Below are 20,730 nucleotides of genomic sequence, written 5' to 3' on the forward strand. Positions count from 1 at the left end.
GGACATAGAGTAGAGCTGTCACCTGGTGTTTCACAGCTCACAAATGAGCCTCAGCAGATTCTGGAGACAGGGACAGCAGTGGAGAGTCCTCGTCGGAGGGCGCAGGACTCTGCCAGCTCAGCTCCGCTGCGCTGCATGTCGACCCTCTGCCTCTGGGTCCATCCGCAAGAGAAGAGGTGATGGATCTCCATGCACAGATGCAGGAGTCTCTGGCAGGTTTTGTCTCCAGGGTCGCTGCGAGTGTGGAGCGAATGGAGGAGTCCATGAGCAGAGCCTTTGTGGAGTCATTGGTGCATGAACACATCACCATGGAAAGGTTGGCAAGCTCCATGGAGGAGATAACTCGCCAGGGTACGGAAAACATGGTGAGTGCACATAAGAGAATGACATCTCTTGAGGAGCGTTGGCCATCTGTTGAACAGAGAAACCAGATCCTCGTGGAAGTCCTTCTGAGTAGGACTGCCAGTGCAGATACAGGTCCCCATGGCCCCCTAAAGCGCAGCAAGGTGCTCTCAAGCCACTTCCAAGCGCTGGCCCCCTCTGGCCTGTGCAGCTTCAGGTGAGTGAGCAGCAGCCTGTTGCTGATCCTGCTGTTCCTGGTTCTGCTGCTGCCGCCTCTGCTGCTGGAGATCCTCTAATGGCAAGAAGGGAAGGAAAAAAAGTCGTCCCACGCTTCTCGTAGATGGCTCCGCTGAGGAAGCGCTGAGTGAGGGTGGCGAGAGGGGCTTCCCAGGAGATCGCATTGGAGGAGTGTGTGAGGCTCCAACCTTCCACAGCTGTGCCTAAGCCTTGAAGAAGTAGCCCCAAACCTGCAACAACAAGGTCCTTCAACATACAAGTGCTGGCCCTTTAAATCGCAGCTTCTCCTTACCTGCAGTTGACAGCTAGCAAGCCGGCAAGCTTCACGCCAGGTCTCCGCAGCGGGGTTCCCCGCAGGCGGGTTTCAGGTGGGGAAAGCCCCAAAGTCGCAACGGCACGGGAAAATCAACTTCAACAAGCAGATAATTGCTTGTTAGTGCTCCGACGAGCAGTCGCGGCGGCCAGGACTGAAGCGGGGCGTGGGGAAACAGCAGTCTGAAAGTCGGACGGGGCGGGGAATCGGGCGGGGGAGGTCCCGACCCGCTTTTTCGCCGATTTTTCGGCCCCCGGCCGCATGAAAAGCCGCCCAACGGCGGCCAGAAAATCGGGGCCATTGACTCTGTTTCTCTCTCCACAGATGCTGCCTGGCCTGTTGAGTGTTTCCAGCATTTTCTGTTGTTATATCAGATTTCCAGCATCTGCAGTATTTTGCTATTCAATTAAACCAATTATTGGGTTGTTGACAGACCCTTAGTAATGCTTTTAACCTCACCTTTTAACTTTCACTGCTTGCCCACAGGGTCCACGTCTGTGAACCTGAGGCGGGAGCTGAATGGTCATTGCTCCAACTGATTACTTGACATCTTCAAATGTACAGTAAAAGCTCCCACCCGACAGATCATCACATTCCTCAGCCACAAGCTGTTTCTCAGCCCATTTCCAGCACAGATTCTGCAGGCTTTCCACTCTCCATCCACTCTCTCCTTTATTGGAAGAACTCTCTCACCACTGACGGATCGCTTCTGTCATCTCTACTTCACCGGCCATCTATTCCATCAACATACTCTCTCACCTTGGTCCTCAGAATCTGACCACGATCAGCCCCAACACCAGCAGCACCAACAATAACCCCAACCTTCTCCGCAATCACCTGATGCTGCACAGGACACAGGGCATCAGCACCCGAGCACATTGCTGCTCAGGACGCCAGGGATGGGCTCACCATGGCCAGATTTACTTCACTTGACACTGTACACCCTGGCTGCCACATGATGCGCCAGGTTGGCACCACCCCACACCAACACCATAAAGCATTCCAACAATGTCCAAGCCATTCCTTTCACACTCCTCACCATTGCGGGAGATACCGTTATGTCTTACCATTCACTGCAACTCACTAAGCCACTTCCAAAGGTGCGCACAAATCTGTCCAAGAACAGAAAGTGTTGAAAATAAAGGTTTCAATGTTTGATACCACATTAACAGAAACTTTACATGAACATTGCATAAAACACCCAAGTGCCTACCCTTGTGTGTTGTTAGTTGGTATGATTGCAATAGGATGAGGGTGAGTGTGAGGGGTGGCTATTGAGATGGGGATGTGATAATGCAGATAGAGAGGGATGGGTGGAGGTGCAAGGTAAGTTGGTGTGAGTAAGGATGTGCAGGAGTAGGGTATGGAAGGCAGCGTGATGGGGATGTGATGAGAGGCACAGCAGGATGAGGTTGAGTGTGGCTTTGTACTAACGTTTCGTGATCTACTGAGATCATTGAAAGGTTTGCGGAACTGCAGCCAGGTCCTCCTGACCACATCCCCGCTTGTGTCCTCCTGTGCAATTCCTGCTTCCTTTCTGTCAGTGTAGGGAAATATCCACTCAAATTAGGAAACTTAAAATTTAGAAATGCCCAAAATGTTTACATTCAGTAAACGCAAAAGTTGTTGCTTAGTGAATTAAAACAGAGTTAATCTGATACTAGAAAGTAACAAAAACAAACACACAGCTGCTTGTGGTTAACAAAGAAGACAACCCCAGATATCGCCAATCAATGTCAGCTTGTGTCGCACAGCTTCTCACAGCCTTCAAGTAAACTTAAAAAACTTTTGACTAATTTTAAAACAGTAAACTGTTACTTTTGCTAAGTCTTTGGGGGAAAAATTTGGTCGCGCCCCTTTTGGGCGCTAAGTTAGCACCCCGAAAAAGTTAGTGCACCTGAAATTCACTGGCAGCGCCCCAAGAGGGAGGCGGGGCGCTACTGGAAGCTTCCTCTTGGGACGCTGCGATTGAATGTCGTGGCGCTACGTGCCGCGGTACTGCAGGCCTTCCTCACCTTATTAAAGAGGAGGGACCTGGGGCCCAGGGATCAGGATGCCGGCAAAAGAGCCCGGCACTCGAGGAGTGCCGAGATGACGGAACGCAGCCGGCACCCCGTGGGGGGGGCTGCATAGGAGGCCAGGGACAGCAAAGGGGGCAGGTGCTGGCAGACAGCCGGCAACAAAAATGGCCGCTCGGCACCTCCCCTTTAAATGTCGCCGCCCGGCTGCACGTACGCCCCCCTGACCCTGTTAGACATAGCGTCCGCCGGTAGGTCGGGGGCGCTACCGAAGTTCGCGGCCGGGGCGCGAGTGGGGTGCTGCGCACGGCAATGACGTCATCGCCGGAGGCGCAGCGCTTTGGGGCGCTACCGGTTACCGCCGCCGCTAACCTCCTGCTGAATTGCACGGGAGGCATTAGCAGCACCGCGCCCGGGCGCTAGTTGCTTTGCGCCTCCCATTAGCGCCCTTAGGGTACTAACTAGAGGCACAAAGCAACCGAATTTTGCCCCCTTTGTGTCTTTAAAACTTACTAAGATCCCGATCAATTCAATTTAGCAGGTAAAAACATCAGACATCATCAGTAACACCACTACAAACATTCTGTGAAATAATTCTGTAGTACAATCCAACTACAGGATGTCTTCACATCATTATACACACAGCAATAGCATTTCCCCCCCTTTCCCTCTTCTGGTCACACATTCCAGTACCAGTAAGATGAATAAACAATCACCTCAAAGCATTGAGTACTTGACATTGGTCAGAAATTCAAAAATGCCAAATTTTCATGTGATAGTCGCATGTCCGGAACTAGAGACTTTCACACAACTTACAAAAAACAGAATTTCACCGTGGCCACAATAAAAGTCTGTTTTTCACAATTTAATAGGTTAGTTAACCTCAATAGCTCCAATTTAATTCAGACCAATATCTTAAACTAAACACACATTCCAGCTTGAACAAGAGGGCAGAGCCACAGGTACAGTAACTTTCACACTGAAACCAAAAAAAACTTCCATAGAACAGTAAAAAAGAGACATGATCTTCCCTTTTCTTTATTCCATCATGAACTATTTTTTTATCCTTTTTCACTTAAACCAATTTTCAATTTCTGATGTTTTCTACTGAATCCCATTCTGTACTGATTCAAAATCTGAAGCTCACAGTCCGTGTCCTCACCCAAGCCTGTTACCTCCTGCACAATTCTTAACACTTTCCTCTAGTATATGGGAGGGGTGCAATGACATAGAGTAAAGGGTGAAGGGAATGTTGAAGATTCAGTCAGGAGTCCCAATCTGGAGCAGGCTCGAGGAGCCATATGGCCTACTCCTGCTCCTAATTCTTATGTCCTTATGTCAGGAAGCACTTTTTCACCCAAAGGGTAGTGGAAATCTGGAATTCTCTCCCCCAGAAGGCTGTGGATGCTGGGGGTCAATTGGAGCTTTCAAGACTGAGATTGATAGATTTTTGTTGGGTAAAGGTATCGAGGGATATGGAGCAAAGGCGGGTAAATGGAGTTGAGGTCGCAGATCAGCCATGATTTCATTGAATGGTGGAACAGGCTGAAGGGGCTGAATGGCCTCCTCCTGTTCCTATGGGAGTGTAGGGTTAGCATAGAAACATAGAAGATAGGAGCAGGAGTAGGCCATTCGGCCCTTCGAGCCTGCTCTGCCGTTCAATGAGATCATGGCTGATCATCCAATTTCAGTACCCTGTCCCTGCCTTCTCCCCATATCCCTTGATCCCTTTAGCCTTAAGAAATATATCCAACTCTTTCTTGAATATATTTAATGAACTGGCCTCCACCACCCTCTGTGGCAGAGAATTCCACAGGTTCACCACTCTCTGGGTGAAGAAATTCCTCCTCATCTCAGTCCTAAATGGCTTACCCCTTATCCTTAGACTATGACCCCTGGTTCTGGACTCCCCAGCCATCAGAAACATCCTTCCTGCATCTAGTCTGTCCAGGCCTGACAGAATTTTATAGGTTTCGATGAGATCCCCTCTCAATCTTCTAAACTCCAGTGAGTATAAGCCCAATTGACACAATCTCTCCTCATACATCATTCCTGCCATCCCAGGTATCAGCCTGGTGAATCTTCGCTGCACTCCCTCCATGGCCAGAACGTCCTTCCTCAGGTAAGGCGACCAAAACTGCACACAATACTCAAGGTGTGGTCTCACCAAGGCCCTGTACAACTGTAGCAAGACATCCTTGTTCCTGTACTCGAACCCTCTTGCTACGAAGGCCAACATACCATTTGCCTTCTTAACCGCCTGCTGCACCTGCATGCTTACCTTCAGCGACTGGTGCACAAGAACACCCAGGTCTCTGCACTTCCCCTTCTCCCAATCTATTGCCATTCAAATAATAATCTGCCTTCCTGTTTTTGCCACCAAAGTGGATAACCTCACATTTATCCACATTATAGTGCATTTGCCATGTTTCTGCCCAATCACCCAACCTGTCCAAATCGTACTGGAGTTTCACGACATCCTCCTCACAGCTTACCCTCCTACCCAGCTTTGTGTCGTCTGCAAATTTGGAGATATTACATCCAATTCCCTCGTCCAGATCATTAATATATATTGTGAGCAGCTGGGGTCCTAGGACCGATCCTTGCGGTACCCCACTAGTCACAGCCTGCCACTCGGAAAATGACCCGTTTATTCCAACTCTTTGCTTTCTGTCCGCCAACCAGTTCTCTATCCAAGTCAATACCTTGCCCCCAATCCCATGTGCCTTAATTTTGCACGCTAATCTCTTATGTGGGACCTTATCGAAAGCCTTCTGAAAGTCCAAATACACCACATCCACTGGTTCTCCCTTATCTATTTTACCAGTTACATCCTCAAAAAATTCCAGTAGATTAGTCAAGCATGATTTACCTTTTATAAATCCATGTTGACTTTGTCCGATCCTGTCACTGCTTACCAAGTGCTCTGCTATTACATCTTTTATAATAGACTCTAGCATTTTCCCCACTACCGATGTCAGGCTTACCGGTCTATAATTCCCTGCTTTTTCTCTACCACTTTTTTTGAATAGCGGGGTAACATTAGCTACCCTCCAATCCATGGGTACTGTTCCAGAGTCTACCGAGTTCTGGAAGATGACCAGCAATGCATCTACTATTTCTAGGGCCACTTCCTTAAGTACCCTGGGATGTAGATTATCAGGCCCTGGGGATTTATCGGCCTTCAGTCCCATCAATTTTCCTAACACCATTTCCCTACAAATACTGATTTCTTTCCGTTCCACCCTTTCATCAGACCCTATGTTCCCCGGCATCTCTGGGAGGTTATTTGTGTCCCCCTTTGTGAAGACAGAACCAAAGTATGAATTTAGTTGGTCTGCCATTTCTTTGTTTCCCATGATAAATTCCCCTGATTCTGACTGCAAGGGACCTATGCTTGACTTCACCAATCTTTTTCTCTTCACATATCTATAGAAGCTTTTACAGTCAGTTTTTATGTTCGCTGCTAGCTTACTCTCATATTCTATTTTCCCTTTCTTAATTAATCCCTTTGTCCTCCTTTGTTGAATCCTAAACTGCTCCCAATCCTCAGGATTATTGCTTTTTCTGGCCAATTTGTATGTCGTCTCCTTGGATCTTATGCTATCCCTAATTTCCCTTGTTAGCCACGATTGAGTCACCTTTTTTGTTTTATTTTTATGCCAAACTGGGATGAACAAATTCTGTAGCTCATCCATTCGGTCTTTGAATGTTTGCCATTGCCTATCCACCGTCAATCCTTTGAGTGCCATTCCCCAATCAATCCTACCCAACTCGCTCCTCAGACCATCGTAGTTTCCTTTATTTAAATTGAGGACCCTAGTCTCTGAGTCAACTACTTCATTCTCCATCTTAATGAAGAATTTGATCATATTATGATCGCTCCGACCCAAGGGGCCTCGTACAACAAGATTGCTAATGAATCCTTTCTCGTTACATAATACCCAGTCTAAGATGGCCTGATCTCTGGTTGGTTCCTCGACATATTGGTCCAGGAAACCATCCCGTAAACACTCCAGGAATTCCTCCTCCACAGTATTGTTACTAATTTGGTTGGCCCAATCTATATGTAGATTAAAGTCACCCATGATGACTGCTGTGCCCTTATTGCACGCTTCTTTAATTTCCCTTTTAATGCCATCCCCAACCTCCGCCTTACTGTTGGGAGGTCTATATACCACTCCCACTAATGTTTTTTTCCCCTTAGTATTTCTCAATTCTACCCATACAGATTCCACATCATCAGAGCTAATATCTTTCATTACATTTGTATTAATCCCTTCTTTAACCAGTAATGCTACCCCACCTCCCTTTCCTTTTTGCCTATCTTTCCTGAATATCGAATACCCCTGGATGTTGAGTTCCCAGTCTTGGCCATCCTTGAGCCACGTTTCCATAATCCCAACCCAATCATATTCGTTTACCTCTATTTGCGCAGCCAATTCATCCACCTTATTACAAATGCTCCTTGCATTAAGACACAAAGCCTTCAGGCTTGTTTTTTTAACGCTCTTAGACCTATTAGAATTATTATTTACTGTGGCCACGTTTGATTTAAACTGCTGATTTCTCTGACTGCCACTTTTGTTTTTCTCCTTCCTATCTTTTGCTTTTATCCCTGTTTCCCTTTCCTCTGTCTCCCTGCTCAGGCTCCCAACCCCCTGCCATTTTAGTTTAAACCCCCCCGAACAGTGCTAGCAAACCTCCCCGCAAGGATATTTGTCCCGTTCTGGTTCAGGTGCAACCCGTCTGACTTGTACAAGTCCCACCTTCCCCAGAAGCAGGCCCAGTGATCCAGGAAACTAAAGCCCTCCCTCCTGCACCAACTCTTTAGCCATGCATTCATCTGCTCTATCCTCCTATTCCTATACTCACTAGCACGTGGCACCGGGAGTAATCCAGAGATTACAACCTTGAGGTCCTGCTCTTTAATCTGCTACCTAGCTCCCTAAATTCTTGTTGCAGGACCTCATCCCTCTTCCTACCCATGTCATTGGTCCCAATGTGAACCACAACCTCTGACTGTTCACCCTCCCCCTTCAGAATGCCCTGCAGCCGTTCAGTGACATCCTTGACCCTGGCACCAGGGAGGCAGCAAACCATCCTGGAGTCACGTCTACGGCCACAGAAACGCCTATCTGTTCCCCTTATGATAGAATCCCCTACCACTATTGCTCTCCCACTCTTTCTTTTTCCTCCCTTCCTGAGCAGCAGAAGCACCCCTGGTGCCAGGAAGTTGGCTGCTGCTGCCTTCCTCTGGTAAGTCATCCCCCTCAACAGTATCCAAATCGGTATACCTGTTTGAGAGGGGGATGGCCACAGGGGTCCCCTGCACTACCTGCCTGCCTCTACTGCTCTGCCTGATGGTCACCCATTTCCCTTCTGCCTGTGCAGCCCTTACCTGCGGTGTGACCAACTCACTAAACATGTTATCCACGACCCTCTCAGCCTTCTTGAAGGACAAGGTCAAATGGACTGAAGGGCCACCTATTTTGAGACTTGTGTTGGTTCTATGAGGTGACAATTATATTAAGAACTGTGTCTCATCTCACTCTCTATCCCTCTCTCTCCATTCCATTTGCCCAGTTTGTGTTCACCACGATCGACTTTGAGTATATCAAAAACCAAATAATGCAGGTGCCCGGAGGGAATCGTTCTCTGTTTGTGACCAGCTGGGAGAAGTGTTTACCGTTGATCAGCTCCTCTCCATGTTTGGAGTTGTTGATCGAGGCACTGAGACTGTCTTCAGCCATCTACCTCCAACCAGAAATGGTTGTGAACATGCCCAAAGATCTTCAAGAAGAGACTTTTAAAAATATGTAAGCGATAACTTATCCATTTTGCTGTGCTTTCTCAACCGTTAGTATTTTCCTTATGGTGCGGTGGGTGTGTTCCATGGATTTTTATTTCTCTCATTGCCTTGTGCTGGCAGGCAGTACCTCATCTGTGTGACCACCAATTACATGTGAGCCTGGACAGTGAGCACTGCTATTTGACAATGGAGGGGCCGCCTCAACTTCCCCACGCCCGACCTTTCCAGCAGGGGTCACTGGTTCGGTCGATGATGCTTGGAAACCCTGGCTAATGTTTGCCTCCCCACCACCGCCCCAAGCACACCGGGGTCAATAGTAGAAGCCCTATTGCTATCGCAATTGATTTCAACACAGGAAGCATTGGACCCTTCTGGGGCTTTATGGGGCAGCCGCCAAGTGCATTGAGTCATCAGAGCAGCACATTAGTCTTTCTCTCCTTACGCATTCCTCACTCGCTGGAGAGTTGGTGAAACTACCCGTTCAGGACACTGCTGATTCCAAGGCTCTAGTATACAACACACGGAGCAGTTCATTACGCTGAGCAGGGGGATTCCTGGCCAATATTTATCCCTCAACCAGCATCACTGAAACAGATGATCTGGTCATTCTCTCTCACATTGCTGTTTGTGGGAGCTTGCTGTGCTACTGGGCTTCCTACATTACAGCAGCGACTGCACTTCAAAAAAGTATTTAATTGGTTGTAAAGCACTTTGGGACGTCCTGAGATCGTGAAAGGCGCTATATAAATGCAAGACTTTCTTTCTTCTTTTCACTATTGTAGACTGAACTGTGGCCAATTTCCATTGATATCTCTCCAGACTAAGGATATTATTAGAAATTGCAATTATGGCTTAAAGCGAATAGACGGCTGATTAAATTTCTTTCCCCTCTGACCACTGGCTGATGCAGTTGGCAGGTTGTAAGTTGTCAGTTGTGGCTCAGTGGGCAGCACTCTCCTCTGAGTCAGAAGGTTTGAGCCCCACTCCAGAGACCCGAGCACATAATCCAGGCCGTCACTCCCAGTGCGGTGCTGAGGCAGCACATCTCTCTCTTCGCTTGCTGCTGTAATGCCAGGTCCTGAACTGACATCTGAATGTGTGAACTCTTAACAGACCGAGAGCAGGGCCTCAACTGATCAATCAAAACCCAACCCAAGCAGTCCGTGTTGCAGTGAATGAATACAGTGTCCACAAACCCCCCAATTTGACCAAGCAATAAACCATGGTGTACTTTGTATTCCTGTTCTGTCTTTAAAAATAAAATTACTTTGATTCTTTCAGAACAACAGTGTTTAAGGAACTCTACGACACAATGACCGCTCGTACCCAAAGGGCAATTTATGAATGGATCAGGCAGATCCTGCAGAGATTCTACAAACAGCATGGTAGGTTGACCTGAACCCTTTGGTTCCTTTGTCAGAAGGAAGGGCTTATCGCATCCTTGAACATTGTTCGTTTTCACCAAAACAGGGTCGAGTGGCGCAGAATCGTGGATCACTGCAGAGAACCTGTGGTTTCTGGGGAGATACATTGTCCACCTCCCGCCAGAGGAGATCCGGAAGATCAGTCTCAATGAGGTGAGCAAAGGGTGTACAAAATGTAGGGCTGCAAGACCTGACTCTCTCCCATATTGATCAAAGTCAGTCAGGATAGCAGGCTTGAGGGGCTGAAAGGCCTTTTCCTGTGCTGTGACCCCTCGTGCCCTTTAAATTGATCTCCAAAAGTGGGTCCATTAATCAGCTTTTTGAGTCAAAATGGCTGGCAACCACCCATGCCGTTGCTCCATTGACCTGCTTCCACGGTTTTCTACCCCCTCGGGCATGTAAAAATCTAGGCTGACACTCCCAGTGTGGTGCTGAGGGAGTGTTGCACAGTCGGCGATGCCGTCTTTCGGATGAGACATTAAACCGAGGCCCCATCTTCCCTCTCGGGTGAATCTAAAAGATCCCACGGCCACTATTTTGAAGACGAGCAGGGGAGTTCTCCCCGGTGTCCTGGCCAATACTTATCCCTCAATCAACCTAACAAAAACAGATTATCTGGTCATTAGCACATTATTGTTTGTGGGAGCTTGCTGTGCGCAAATTGGCTGCTGCGTTTCCCACATTACAACAATGACTACACTTCAAAAGTACTTAATTGGCTGTAAAGCGCTTTGGGATGTTCTGAGGTCGTGAAAGGTGCTACAGTATATAAATGCAAGTCTTTCTATGTTTCTCTACTTATTCGCCATGCTGAGACTAGCAAAGAAGCTCCATTTCCCCCAGTTTAAAGTAAAGATGGTCACACTTTAGAGCTGTGTCCAAGTGTCAATAGAACTGAGATCCCTTAGTGATGAGTTCAGGAAGTAAGGGACAGACTAGAGACCAGAATTGGAGGAAAGCAGTGATCTCTGAGGGTTTTCATTTAATACAAATTAGTGCCTTTGTGAGTGTTATTTTTTTAAACCCAGATTCGACTGTTCATTAACTATGACAACGCGACAAAGCAGCTGGATTCCGTGTATGACATCACACCAGCTACCGCCAAAGCTTTCCAGGGAAGAATCGATGCGTGTGGGTTTGACATGGCCAACACCTCGACTGTGTACAGGTAAACCGCAGCTCCTCCTCATCGCCCGTGCCCTGGGACTCTCCTCTCACACCAGCCCCTCTGAACTCTGATACACGTCATTAGAGCCACCCTGCCCTCCTTCTCTTTTGTATGTTAATCCACATCTCGGCGAACCTGAAACTGGCTGAATATCGTTCTCACAACCTCACTCTTTTACTTTTCCAGACTGGGTCTTCTCGTCTGTTTCTTCGACAATGTGCAGGAGCTGGACACCGGAGAAGCTCGCAGTCTACTCCACCAGATGATTAAGTGCAATCGCCTCAAAGGGTTCCAAGCTGACGTGAAGAAGGTCAGGCCTCCCACGGGAATGCACGCTTCCTCCTAGACATAAAGAAGATGTTTGTCTCCACTTGTGAACGAGACCAGAACTAGGGGCCATAAATAGAAGATAGTCACTAATAAATCCAATAGGGAATTCAGGAGAAACTTCTTTCCTCGGAGAGTGGTTAGAATGTGGAACTCGCTACCACGGAGTGGTTGAGGTGAATAGTGCCGATGCATTTAAGGGGAAGCTCGATAAACACATGAGAGAGAAAGGAATAGAAGGAGATGCTGATGGGGTGAGATGAAGAGGGGTGAGAGGAGGCTCATGTGGAGCATAAACACCGGCATGGACCAGTTGGGCTGAATGGCCTGTTTCTGTGCTGTAAATTCTATGTAAGGTCTTCACCTCTCTTGTAGATGTTCCCGCCCCCGCACTCCCCTACAGTTTTCCCCCAATTGCAGGTGTGTGAAAGGTGACAGTGTGAGCTCCAGTTGCCACTTCTAACTCCTGTTGAGAGAAGGCTACCGTGGGATGGGGCTAATCTCACCTCGGCAGTTTTTTTGAGGATCTCTAATTGGCCTCAGTATCCCCCTGGACCCTGGGGGTGGGGAAGAATCTGCCTGGGTTCCATTCCTGGCAGCTCTAGAGGCCTCTGCTGGACAGCGCACATCTGGTGAAGGTATACTTGATCTGTGATGCATGTCATGGTCAAATAGCCCGCTGACACGCGCTGTCCAGGTTCACACCTTGAGTTTGGGTTATTGGGGGAGGTACCAGAGCGTTGCTTGTGCCCAGGACGCCAACAAGAGGTGACGCCTACAGAGGACAAGGGGGTAATGTTGTCTTGCGCACCCCCAAGGTTTAAACAACAACAACTTGTATTTACACAGCGCCTTTAACGTAGTAAAATGTCCCAAGGTGCATCACAGGAGCGTTATCAGACAAAGCTTGACACCGAGTCATGTAAGGAGATATTAGGGCAGGTGAGGTAGATTTTAAGGAGCATGTTAAAGGAGGAGAGCGAGGCGGAGAGGTTTAGGGAGGGAATTCCAGAGCTTGGGGGCCTAGGCAACAGAAGGCCCGGCCACCAATGGTAGGGCGATTATAATCAGGGATGCTCAAGAGGCCGGAATTGGAGGAGCGCAGAGATCTCTGAGGGTTGTGGGGCTGGAGGAGGTTAGAGAGACTGGAAGGGGCGAGGCCAAGGAGGGATTGGGAAACAAGGATGAGAATTTTGAAATCAAAGTGTTGCCGGGAGCCAATGTAGGTCAACGAGCACCCAAAACATCTGCTCGCTGCTCACTGTGAAGCTGCCTAGTGATTTTTGGCACCGCCTCTAATGCGGCCAAATTAGTCGTTGCCTACTCGAGCGCTCAGCGGAAGCTTGACTCTCTGCTTCTTTTCTCTTTTCCAGTTGAAATCCCAGCTCCTTGGATTAGTCCTGAAAAATCAGACGTTGAATGAAACGTTGGACTCCATCTCCGATGCTATTGCGGGGCTGTCCTTCACACAGCTCGATTCACTGTCCTCAAGGGCTGTGCAGAGCGCTATCTCCATCCTAAGGACAGTGACCGGGTGGACCAGGAGCCAGATGATCATCCTAGCCAACAAATTTGTTGGGGACAGTAAGGTGAAGGGAGGCCCGATTGGGGTATCTTGTACAAACATTGTATTTTAGCACTTAAGAGTAAATCCTTCGCTTTAGGAATTGAGAGATTACCAAGAATAACTATAGACACGGTTTCCACTGGCAAGAGGGTCAGTAACCAGAGGACACAGATTTAAGATAATTGGCAAAAGAACCAGAGGGGAGATGGGGAAAATCTTTTTTTACACAGCGAGTTGTGATCTGGAATGCGATGCCTGAAAGGGCAGTGGAAGCAAATTCAATAGTAACTTTCAAAAGGGAATCGGATAAATACTTGAAAAGGAAAAATTTTCAGGGCTGTGGGAAAAGAGCGGGGGAGTGGGACTAATTGGAGAGCTTGTTCACAGAGCTGGCACAGGCACGATGGGCCGAATGGCCTCTTTCTGTGCTGTGTCATTCTAACAATGACTACAGCATATCAGTAAATGAGATAAATTGGGCTCAGGGGGCATGTTTTTTAATGGGGTTCCACTTACACCTTTTTTGTTCCACTTTGCAGCAATTGTCACTTTTTAACATCAGCCAGTTGGGGGTTTTGGTGTTGGGAGTCAGCGTGGACACGTTCTACAGCTCAAGCCCCGATGATCTGTCTCAGGCTGTGAAAGGCACGCTGTCTGATCACGCAGCAGAGCTTTCAGCAGCCCAGCGACTAGCCGTGGTCACTAAGGTAACTCATACTCTTTAGTTGTCACTTTTAGATATCCTGTTTTTGCAGCCCAAGGAGGTTTATCATCGCAGTAGTTCTACTGGGGGAGGAAGGCTACGATTATACCGAGTGCCATTTGGTTCGATTCTGGGAAAGCTTTGCCTCAGGACCTTGGTCACCACAGCCCCCAGCACAAGTCAATGGAAAGGAAAGTCAGGCGGGTGTGTAACGGGCAGCCGCTCCAGTTGCCAGTCCCCAAGAATTAAAGATTAATCTCCAGGACACTGTTGCGAGCTAAAACCCAGGAGAGAAATCATAGGCGCATTAAAAAAATTGGGGATGTTTTTCATTTTCTTTTGTTGATTAATTCTAAAAATATTGGAGAGGGGAGGAAAGAAGGCTGTTTGACTGACAGTCAAGAATCATCCAATCGGGTGACAGAGTCTGTTCACTTGCCAATGAACCGCGAGGATGGACGTGTTAGGCGACCAATGGAGAGAGCCTGGGGGGCGGGGGCTCCACGAGGATGGAGTGTTGGGCGACCAATGGAGAGAGTCTGGGGGGCGGGGGCTCCACGAGGATGGATGTGTTAGGCGACCAATGGAGAGAGCCTGGGGGCGGGGGCTCCACGAGGATGGAGTGTTGGGCGACCAATGGAGAGAGTCTGGGGGGCGGGGGCTCCACGAGGATGGATGTGTTAGGCGACCAATGGAGAGAGCCTGGGGGGCGGGGGCTCCACGAGGATGGATGTGTTGGGCGACCAATGGCGAGAGCCTGGGGGGGTGGGGTGAGGTGGGAGGTCTCGTGATAAAACTCCAGGCATATGTCCAACCAGAGTTGGTGACCCAAACCCCCTGCTGAAGGTAAAGGTTCTGGTGACCACGGTTTATAACTGGCTGTAAAATATTGTTTCAATCACAGAATTACCCGGCTTGATTTTTGCTTTTTACTGAGTTTTTTTTCCCCCTCTTGATTCTGACCATCTATTCTCCTCTTATTTTCAGATTGTTGAAACCAGGGATGTGTCCTCTTTGTTAGACCTGTTGAATGGATCTTTCTTAAAAGAGCTGTCTCTCTCCAGCTTGCTTAAAACAAAGAACTACAACATTACCCACCTTGACCACAAGGAGTTGAGGAGAAGTCAGGTTTGTTTGATCTGCAGGTTAAACATCCTCTTGATATCTCCTAGCAACTAAAATGTGAATTTATAAACAGGCCGAGGCAGGACACACTTCCTCCCAGAACCTTCAGCATTCTGTGCGGTTTATATTACACGGTCACCTCAAGTAGGACTGGGCCTGTAATACCCCACAGCTCCTGCTGCTTCCTCACTTTGCTTTGTGAACTTGATTCCACAGCCCTGTTGGTAACAAACCATTTCGCCTGTGTGAGATTGCTCCTCCGCAGTTGTCTAAAAGTCACGTTTTGTGACCTTGTTTCTGGCTACTGACAGATAAGAGTCTCCAACCCGCCAGACCCCCCTGGAGTCTCCAGGAATGAATCTCCCAGGACACGGCAGCGAGCAAAAACCTAGGGAGAAAAATCATGGGGGCATTTAAAAAAAATCTTGTTTTTGTTTTCTTTCAAGACTTTCATTTATTGGCTATAAAATTATTGGAGATTGTTGGGGGAGGGAGAAATGGTTGTTTCATCCAATCAGCTGTTGGCAGGCGGGGCGCTGCGAGGATGGCTGTGTCAGGCAATCGATGGCAGGGCGGTTGGCGGTCATGTGATGAAACCTTCAGAAATACATCCAATGAGAGTTGGCAACCCTACTGATAGATGGGAGGGTCCGTACAGTCCAGTGAATTGGGAAATTCTTCTATATAAGTTGGACTGATGCATTGACCACACAACTTGGTAAACGCCCCATTGAGAGCAGCAAGCCTTGGTTTTCTACTGCAAGGGACCTGAGCACCTTGTGCGGTAGGGGTCGTTCTCTTGGCTTTGGGGCCGAGTTAAAGGGACCTTGCTCCGCAGTGGTCAGTTGCGGTAACCTGCCTGACCACCAGGTTTCCTTTCCACATTCCTCCGCTCGACCAGCATAAAACTCACCAAAACAATGAGAGGGGAAAGAAAGCCTAGACTTTTGATTCACTGGCTTGTGTTATTCCTGTGTGTTGTCACTGAATTAGCAGCAGTTTGCTCACTGAATGACCCTCCTTATCACCTGCAGGCTTTGTTTCTTTATGATGTGGTGTCTGACAGGAAGCCTGTACGTGAAATAATCAGGTAATGAATACTTCATAAAAAGAAAAATAATTCCAATTATCTCTCCCCCTAAAGTGTCATGAAAGCACTGGCTGAGATAGGGAACTCTGCACAGCCTAGGGATCAACATTAGTTGCTCCTGGTTTTGTCTGGGTCAGTATTGCATCCTATCTGATTTTCTCCTTGCTCTCTCCCTCTATCACAGTTTCTCTTGTGTGTCTTCTTTTGTCTCTCTCGCTTTGTCTCTTTCTGTCTGTCTCTTTTCTCTCTGTCTCTGTCTGTCTTTTTCTTTCTTCCCATCTCTCTTTCTCGCTGTCTCTCTCTCTTAGGTTTCTTTTAACATGTGTGTGTTACACGCCAAAAGGGGGAAGAATTTGGTTGGTTTGCGCCTCCCATTAGCACTCTAGGAGGGCGCTAACAGGGCGCAAAGCAACTAGCGCCTGGGCGCAGCGCCGTCAACGCCTCCCATGAAATTCAGCGGGAGGTTAGCGGCGGCAGTAACCATTAGCGCCCCGCAGCACTGCGCCTCTGGCAATGACGTCATCACCATGCGCAGCGCCCTGCTTGCGCCCTGGGCTGCGATCTTTGGTAGCACCCCGGCTTACCGGCGGACGCTATGTCCGACAGGGTCAGGGGAGCCTACCTGCAGCCGGGGTGGCGCAAATTAAAGGGGAGGTGCCAGGCAGCCATTTTTGTTGCTGGCGCCTGCCAGCATCTGCCCCCGTTGCTGTCCCTGGCCTTCTGTAAAGCCCCCCTGCGGGGTGCCGGCTGCGCTCCGTGAACCCGGCACTTCTCTTGCATGTCGGGCTCTTTTGCTGGTACTCCGATCCCTGGTGGCCCAGCTGGGCCCGAGTCGCGCTGTGCTAGGCCCCTCCCCTTTAATAAGGGGAGGAAGGCCTGCAGTAACATGGCACGTAGCGCCGCGATATTCACTCAGTGCCCCAAGAGGGAGGCGGGGCACTTCCAGTAGCGCCCCGCCTCCCTCCTGGGGTGCTACCAGTGAATTTCAGGCATGGGGGCACTAACTTTTTCGGGGCGCTAAAAGTAGTGCCCCAGCGGAGTTAGCGCCCCAAAGGGGGCGCGACTCAATTTTCCTCCCTAAGAAGACAAAAAGCCAGTTCTTTCCCACTAGAGAAAGAAGGAATTTTGGCCGGGACACCAGGGAGCACTCCCCTGCTCTTCTTCGAAATAGTGCCATGGGATCTTTTACATCCACCTGAGAGAGCAGACGGGGCCTCGGTTTAACGTCTCAACCGAAAGACGGCACCTCTGACAGTGCAGCACTCCCTCACTACTGTACTTACTGGTCATTCATTTCATTTGCTGTTTGCGGGATCTTGCTGTGCACAAAGTGGCTGCCTTGTTTGCCTACATTACAACAGTAACTACACTTCATCGTAATACGTTTGGCTGTGAAGTGCTGAGGGTGTAATGTAAGCGTTAGTTCCTTTTCCTATTTTACCTATTTTTGCTGTTTCCTGTTATCTCAGATTTGGGGAGTTGGTGAAAGGCTTGACGTGTGAACGTATCCAATCCATGGACAACACAACATTTCTCCAAGTTGCTACAGACTTACAAAGGAACCTGTATCTGCTGTCACCCCATCAGGTATCCAGTACAACACACCTAAAAGAAAGGCTTGCATTTCTACAGCACCTTTCACAATCGCAGGACGTCCCAAAGTGCTTTACAGCCAATGAAGTACGTTTTCAAGTGTAGTCACTGTTGTGATGTAGGAAATGCAGCAGCCAATTTGCACACAGCAAGCTCCCACAAACAGCAATGTGATAATGACCACATCATCTGTTTAATGACGTTAGTTCAGGGATAAATATTGACCAGGACACCGGGGAGAACTCCCCTACTCTTATAAATAGTGCCATGGGATCTTCTATGTCCACCTGAGAGAGCAAACGGGGGCCTCGGTTTAACGTCTCACCCGAAAGACGGCACCTCCGACAGTGCAGCACTCCCTCCGCACTGCACTGGAGTGTAAGCCTGGATTCTGTGCTCAAGTCTCTGGAGTGGGACTTGAACCCACGACCTTCTGACTCGGATTCGACAGTGCCGCCCACTGAGCTACTGCATTCTGAGGGGCTTTCCTTAGGTCTTTGCTCTTTCCCTTGGAAATATTTCCAGCACCATTCCCTCTAAGCTGCGTGCCTGCGCAACTCTTTGTCGGTCCCTTGACCGGCTTTTTCAATGTTAAGTTTCGTGCACGCGCGAAGCTGTGAATGGGCTGCGCAGTCCCTTAAAGGGGCCGCACACCCAAAAAAAAGAATTAGGGAGAACATTGATTTCCAGTGCCTCTGATTTTAGCCAAAAGTGAACTTGCTCATCAAGCTAACTCCATTCCCTGGTGTCTCTCAACCAACACCAAACACAGATTATCCTATTATGTACCTCATTTGCTGTTGGTGGGATCTTGCTGTGTGATAGTTGGCTGCTGCATTTGCCTGCAGAACCGTGACTAATTTAAAAGTAATCCATTGGTTGTGAAGTGCTTTGGGGGGCCCCAAGAGAAGTGAAAGGTGCTAGACACAGAAGCGGGATCGAACCTGGGCAATGACTTGGTGCATTTAATTACTGTGCCACTGGATGAACTTAAAGGGATCTATTCATGTCGCATAGAATCACACATATAGTGTCAGCTGTGGCTCAGTGGGCAGCGCTCTCACCTCGGAGTCAGAAGGTTGTGGGTTCAAGTCCCACTCCAGAGACTTGGGCACAAAATCTAAGCTGACACTCCAGTGCAGTGCTGAGGGAGTGCTGCACTGTTGGAGGTGCTGTCTTCTGGATGAGACGTTAAACTGAGGTCCCGTCTATTCGCTCAGATGGGCGTAAAAGATCCCATGGCATCTTTCAAAGAGGAGCAGGGGAGTTCTCCCCGGTGTCCTGGCCGATATTTATTCCTCAATCAACACAACAAACAGATTATCTGGTCATTATCACATTGCTGTTTGTGGGAGCTTGCTGTGCACAAATTGGCTGCCACGTTTCCTACATTACAACAGTGACCACACTCCAAAACTATTTCATTGGCTGTGAAGCACTTTGGAATAAGAACATAGAACATAAGAAATAAGAGCAGGAGTAGGCCATACGGCCCCTCGAGCCTGCTCCGCCATTCAGTAAGATCATGACTGATTATCGACCTTAACTCCACTTTCCTGCCCGATCGCTATATCCCTTGATTCTCCTAGAGTACAACAATCTATCTATCTCAGCCTTGAATATACTCAAAGACTCTGGGGGAGAGAATTCCGAAGATTTACAACCCTCTGAGTGAAGAAATTCCTCCTCATCTCAATCTTAAATGGCCTACCCCTTATCCTTAGCCTGTGACCCCTGGTTCTGGACTCTCCCACCATCAGGAACATCCTTCCTGCATCTAGTTTGTCTAGTCCTGTTAGAATTTTATAAGTTTCGATGAGATCCCCTCTCAATCTTCTAAACCCTAGCGAATATAAGCCTAATCGACCCAATCTCTCTTCATACGTCATTCCTGCCATCCCAGGTATCAGTCTGGTGAATCTTCGCTGCACTCCCTCCATGGCAAGAACATCCTTCCTCAGATAAGGTGACCAAAACTGCACACAATATTCAAGGTGTGGTCTCACCAAGGCCCTGTACAACTGCAGCAAGACATCCTTGCTCCTGTACTCGAATCCTCTCGCTATGAAGGCCAACATACCATTTGCCTTCTTAACTGCCTGCTGTACCTGCATGCTTACCTTCAGCGACTGGTGCACAAAGACACCCAGGTCTCATTGCACTTCCCCTTTTCCCAATCTATTGCCGTTCAGATAATCTGCCTTCCTGTTTTTGCCACCAAAGTGGATAACCTCACATTTATCCACATTATATTGCATCTGCCATGCATCTGCCCAATCACCCAACCTGTCCAAATCATACTGGAGTTTCTCTGCATCCTCCTCGCAGCACACACGCCCACCCAGCTTTGTGTCGTCTGCAAACTTGTTCCCTCGTCTAGATCATTAATATATATTGTGAATAGCTGGGATCCTAGCGCCGATCCCTGCAGTAGCCCATTAGTCACTGCCGGCCACTCGGAAAAAGACCCGTTTATTCTAACTCTTTGCTTCCTGTCTGCCAACCAGTTCTCTATCCAAGTCAGTACGTTACCCTCAATCCCATGTGCTTTAACTTTGCACGCTAATCTCTTATGCGGGACCTTATCGAAATCCTTCTGAAAGTCCAATTACACCACAACCACTGGTTCTCCCTTATCTATTCCACCAGTCACATCCTCAAAAAATTCCAGTAGATTAGTCAAGCATGATTTACCTTTTGTAAATCCATGTTGACTTTGTCCGATCCTGTCGCTGTTTTCCAAGTGCTCTGCTATTACATCTTTTATAATGGACTCTAGCATTTTCCCCACTACCGATGTCAGGCTTGCCGGTCTATAATTCCCCATTTTCTCTCTACCACCTTTTTTAAATAGTGGGGTTACATTAGTTACCCTCCAATCCATGGGAACTGTTCCAGAGTCTACAGAATTTTCGAAGATGACCAGCAATGCATCTACTATTTCTAGGGCCACTTCCTTAAGTACCCTAGGATGTAGATTATCAGGCCCTGGGGATTTATCGGCCTTCAAT

At 48.4% G+C, this 20,730-nt stretch overlaps 1 protein-coding gene across 2 annotated transcripts in view; it reads left to right on the forward strand.

Moving 5' to 3' along the window:
- The window catches only part of LOC147110772 (otoancorin-like), an 87,797-nt gene that overhangs the window by 17,597 nt on the left and 49,470 nt on the right, over window positions 1-20,730 (forward strand). For both annotated transcript variants that reach the window (XM_086001083.1, XM_086001082.1), the window contains exons 8-17: window positions 8,497-8,729; window positions 10,004-10,107; window positions 10,193-10,299; window positions 11,175-11,314; window positions 11,501-11,624; window positions 13,015-13,230; window positions 13,748-13,915; window positions 14,899-15,039; window positions 16,071-16,126; window positions 17,596-17,713. In XM_086001083.1, the coding sequence (XP_085857209.1) occupies window positions 8,497-8,729; window positions 10,004-10,107; window positions 10,193-10,299; window positions 11,175-11,314; window positions 11,501-11,624; window positions 13,015-13,230; window positions 13,748-13,915; window positions 14,899-15,039; window positions 16,071-16,126; window positions 17,596-17,713 (1,407 nt within the window). The remainder of the gene's footprint in view (window positions 1-8,496; window positions 8,730-10,003; window positions 10,108-10,192; window positions 10,300-11,174; window positions 11,315-11,500; window positions 11,625-13,014; window positions 13,231-13,747; window positions 13,916-14,898; window positions 15,040-16,070; window positions 16,127-17,595; window positions 17,714-20,730) is intronic.

This window comes from Somniosus microcephalus, chromosome 11, assembly GCF_052327205.1.
Source record: "Somniosus microcephalus isolate GS21.2 chromosome 11, FLI_Smic_1.0, whole genome shotgun sequence".
NCBI classification, from domain to species: Eukaryota; Metazoa; Chordata; class Chondrichthyes; order Squaliformes; family Somniosidae; genus Somniosus; species Somniosus microcephalus.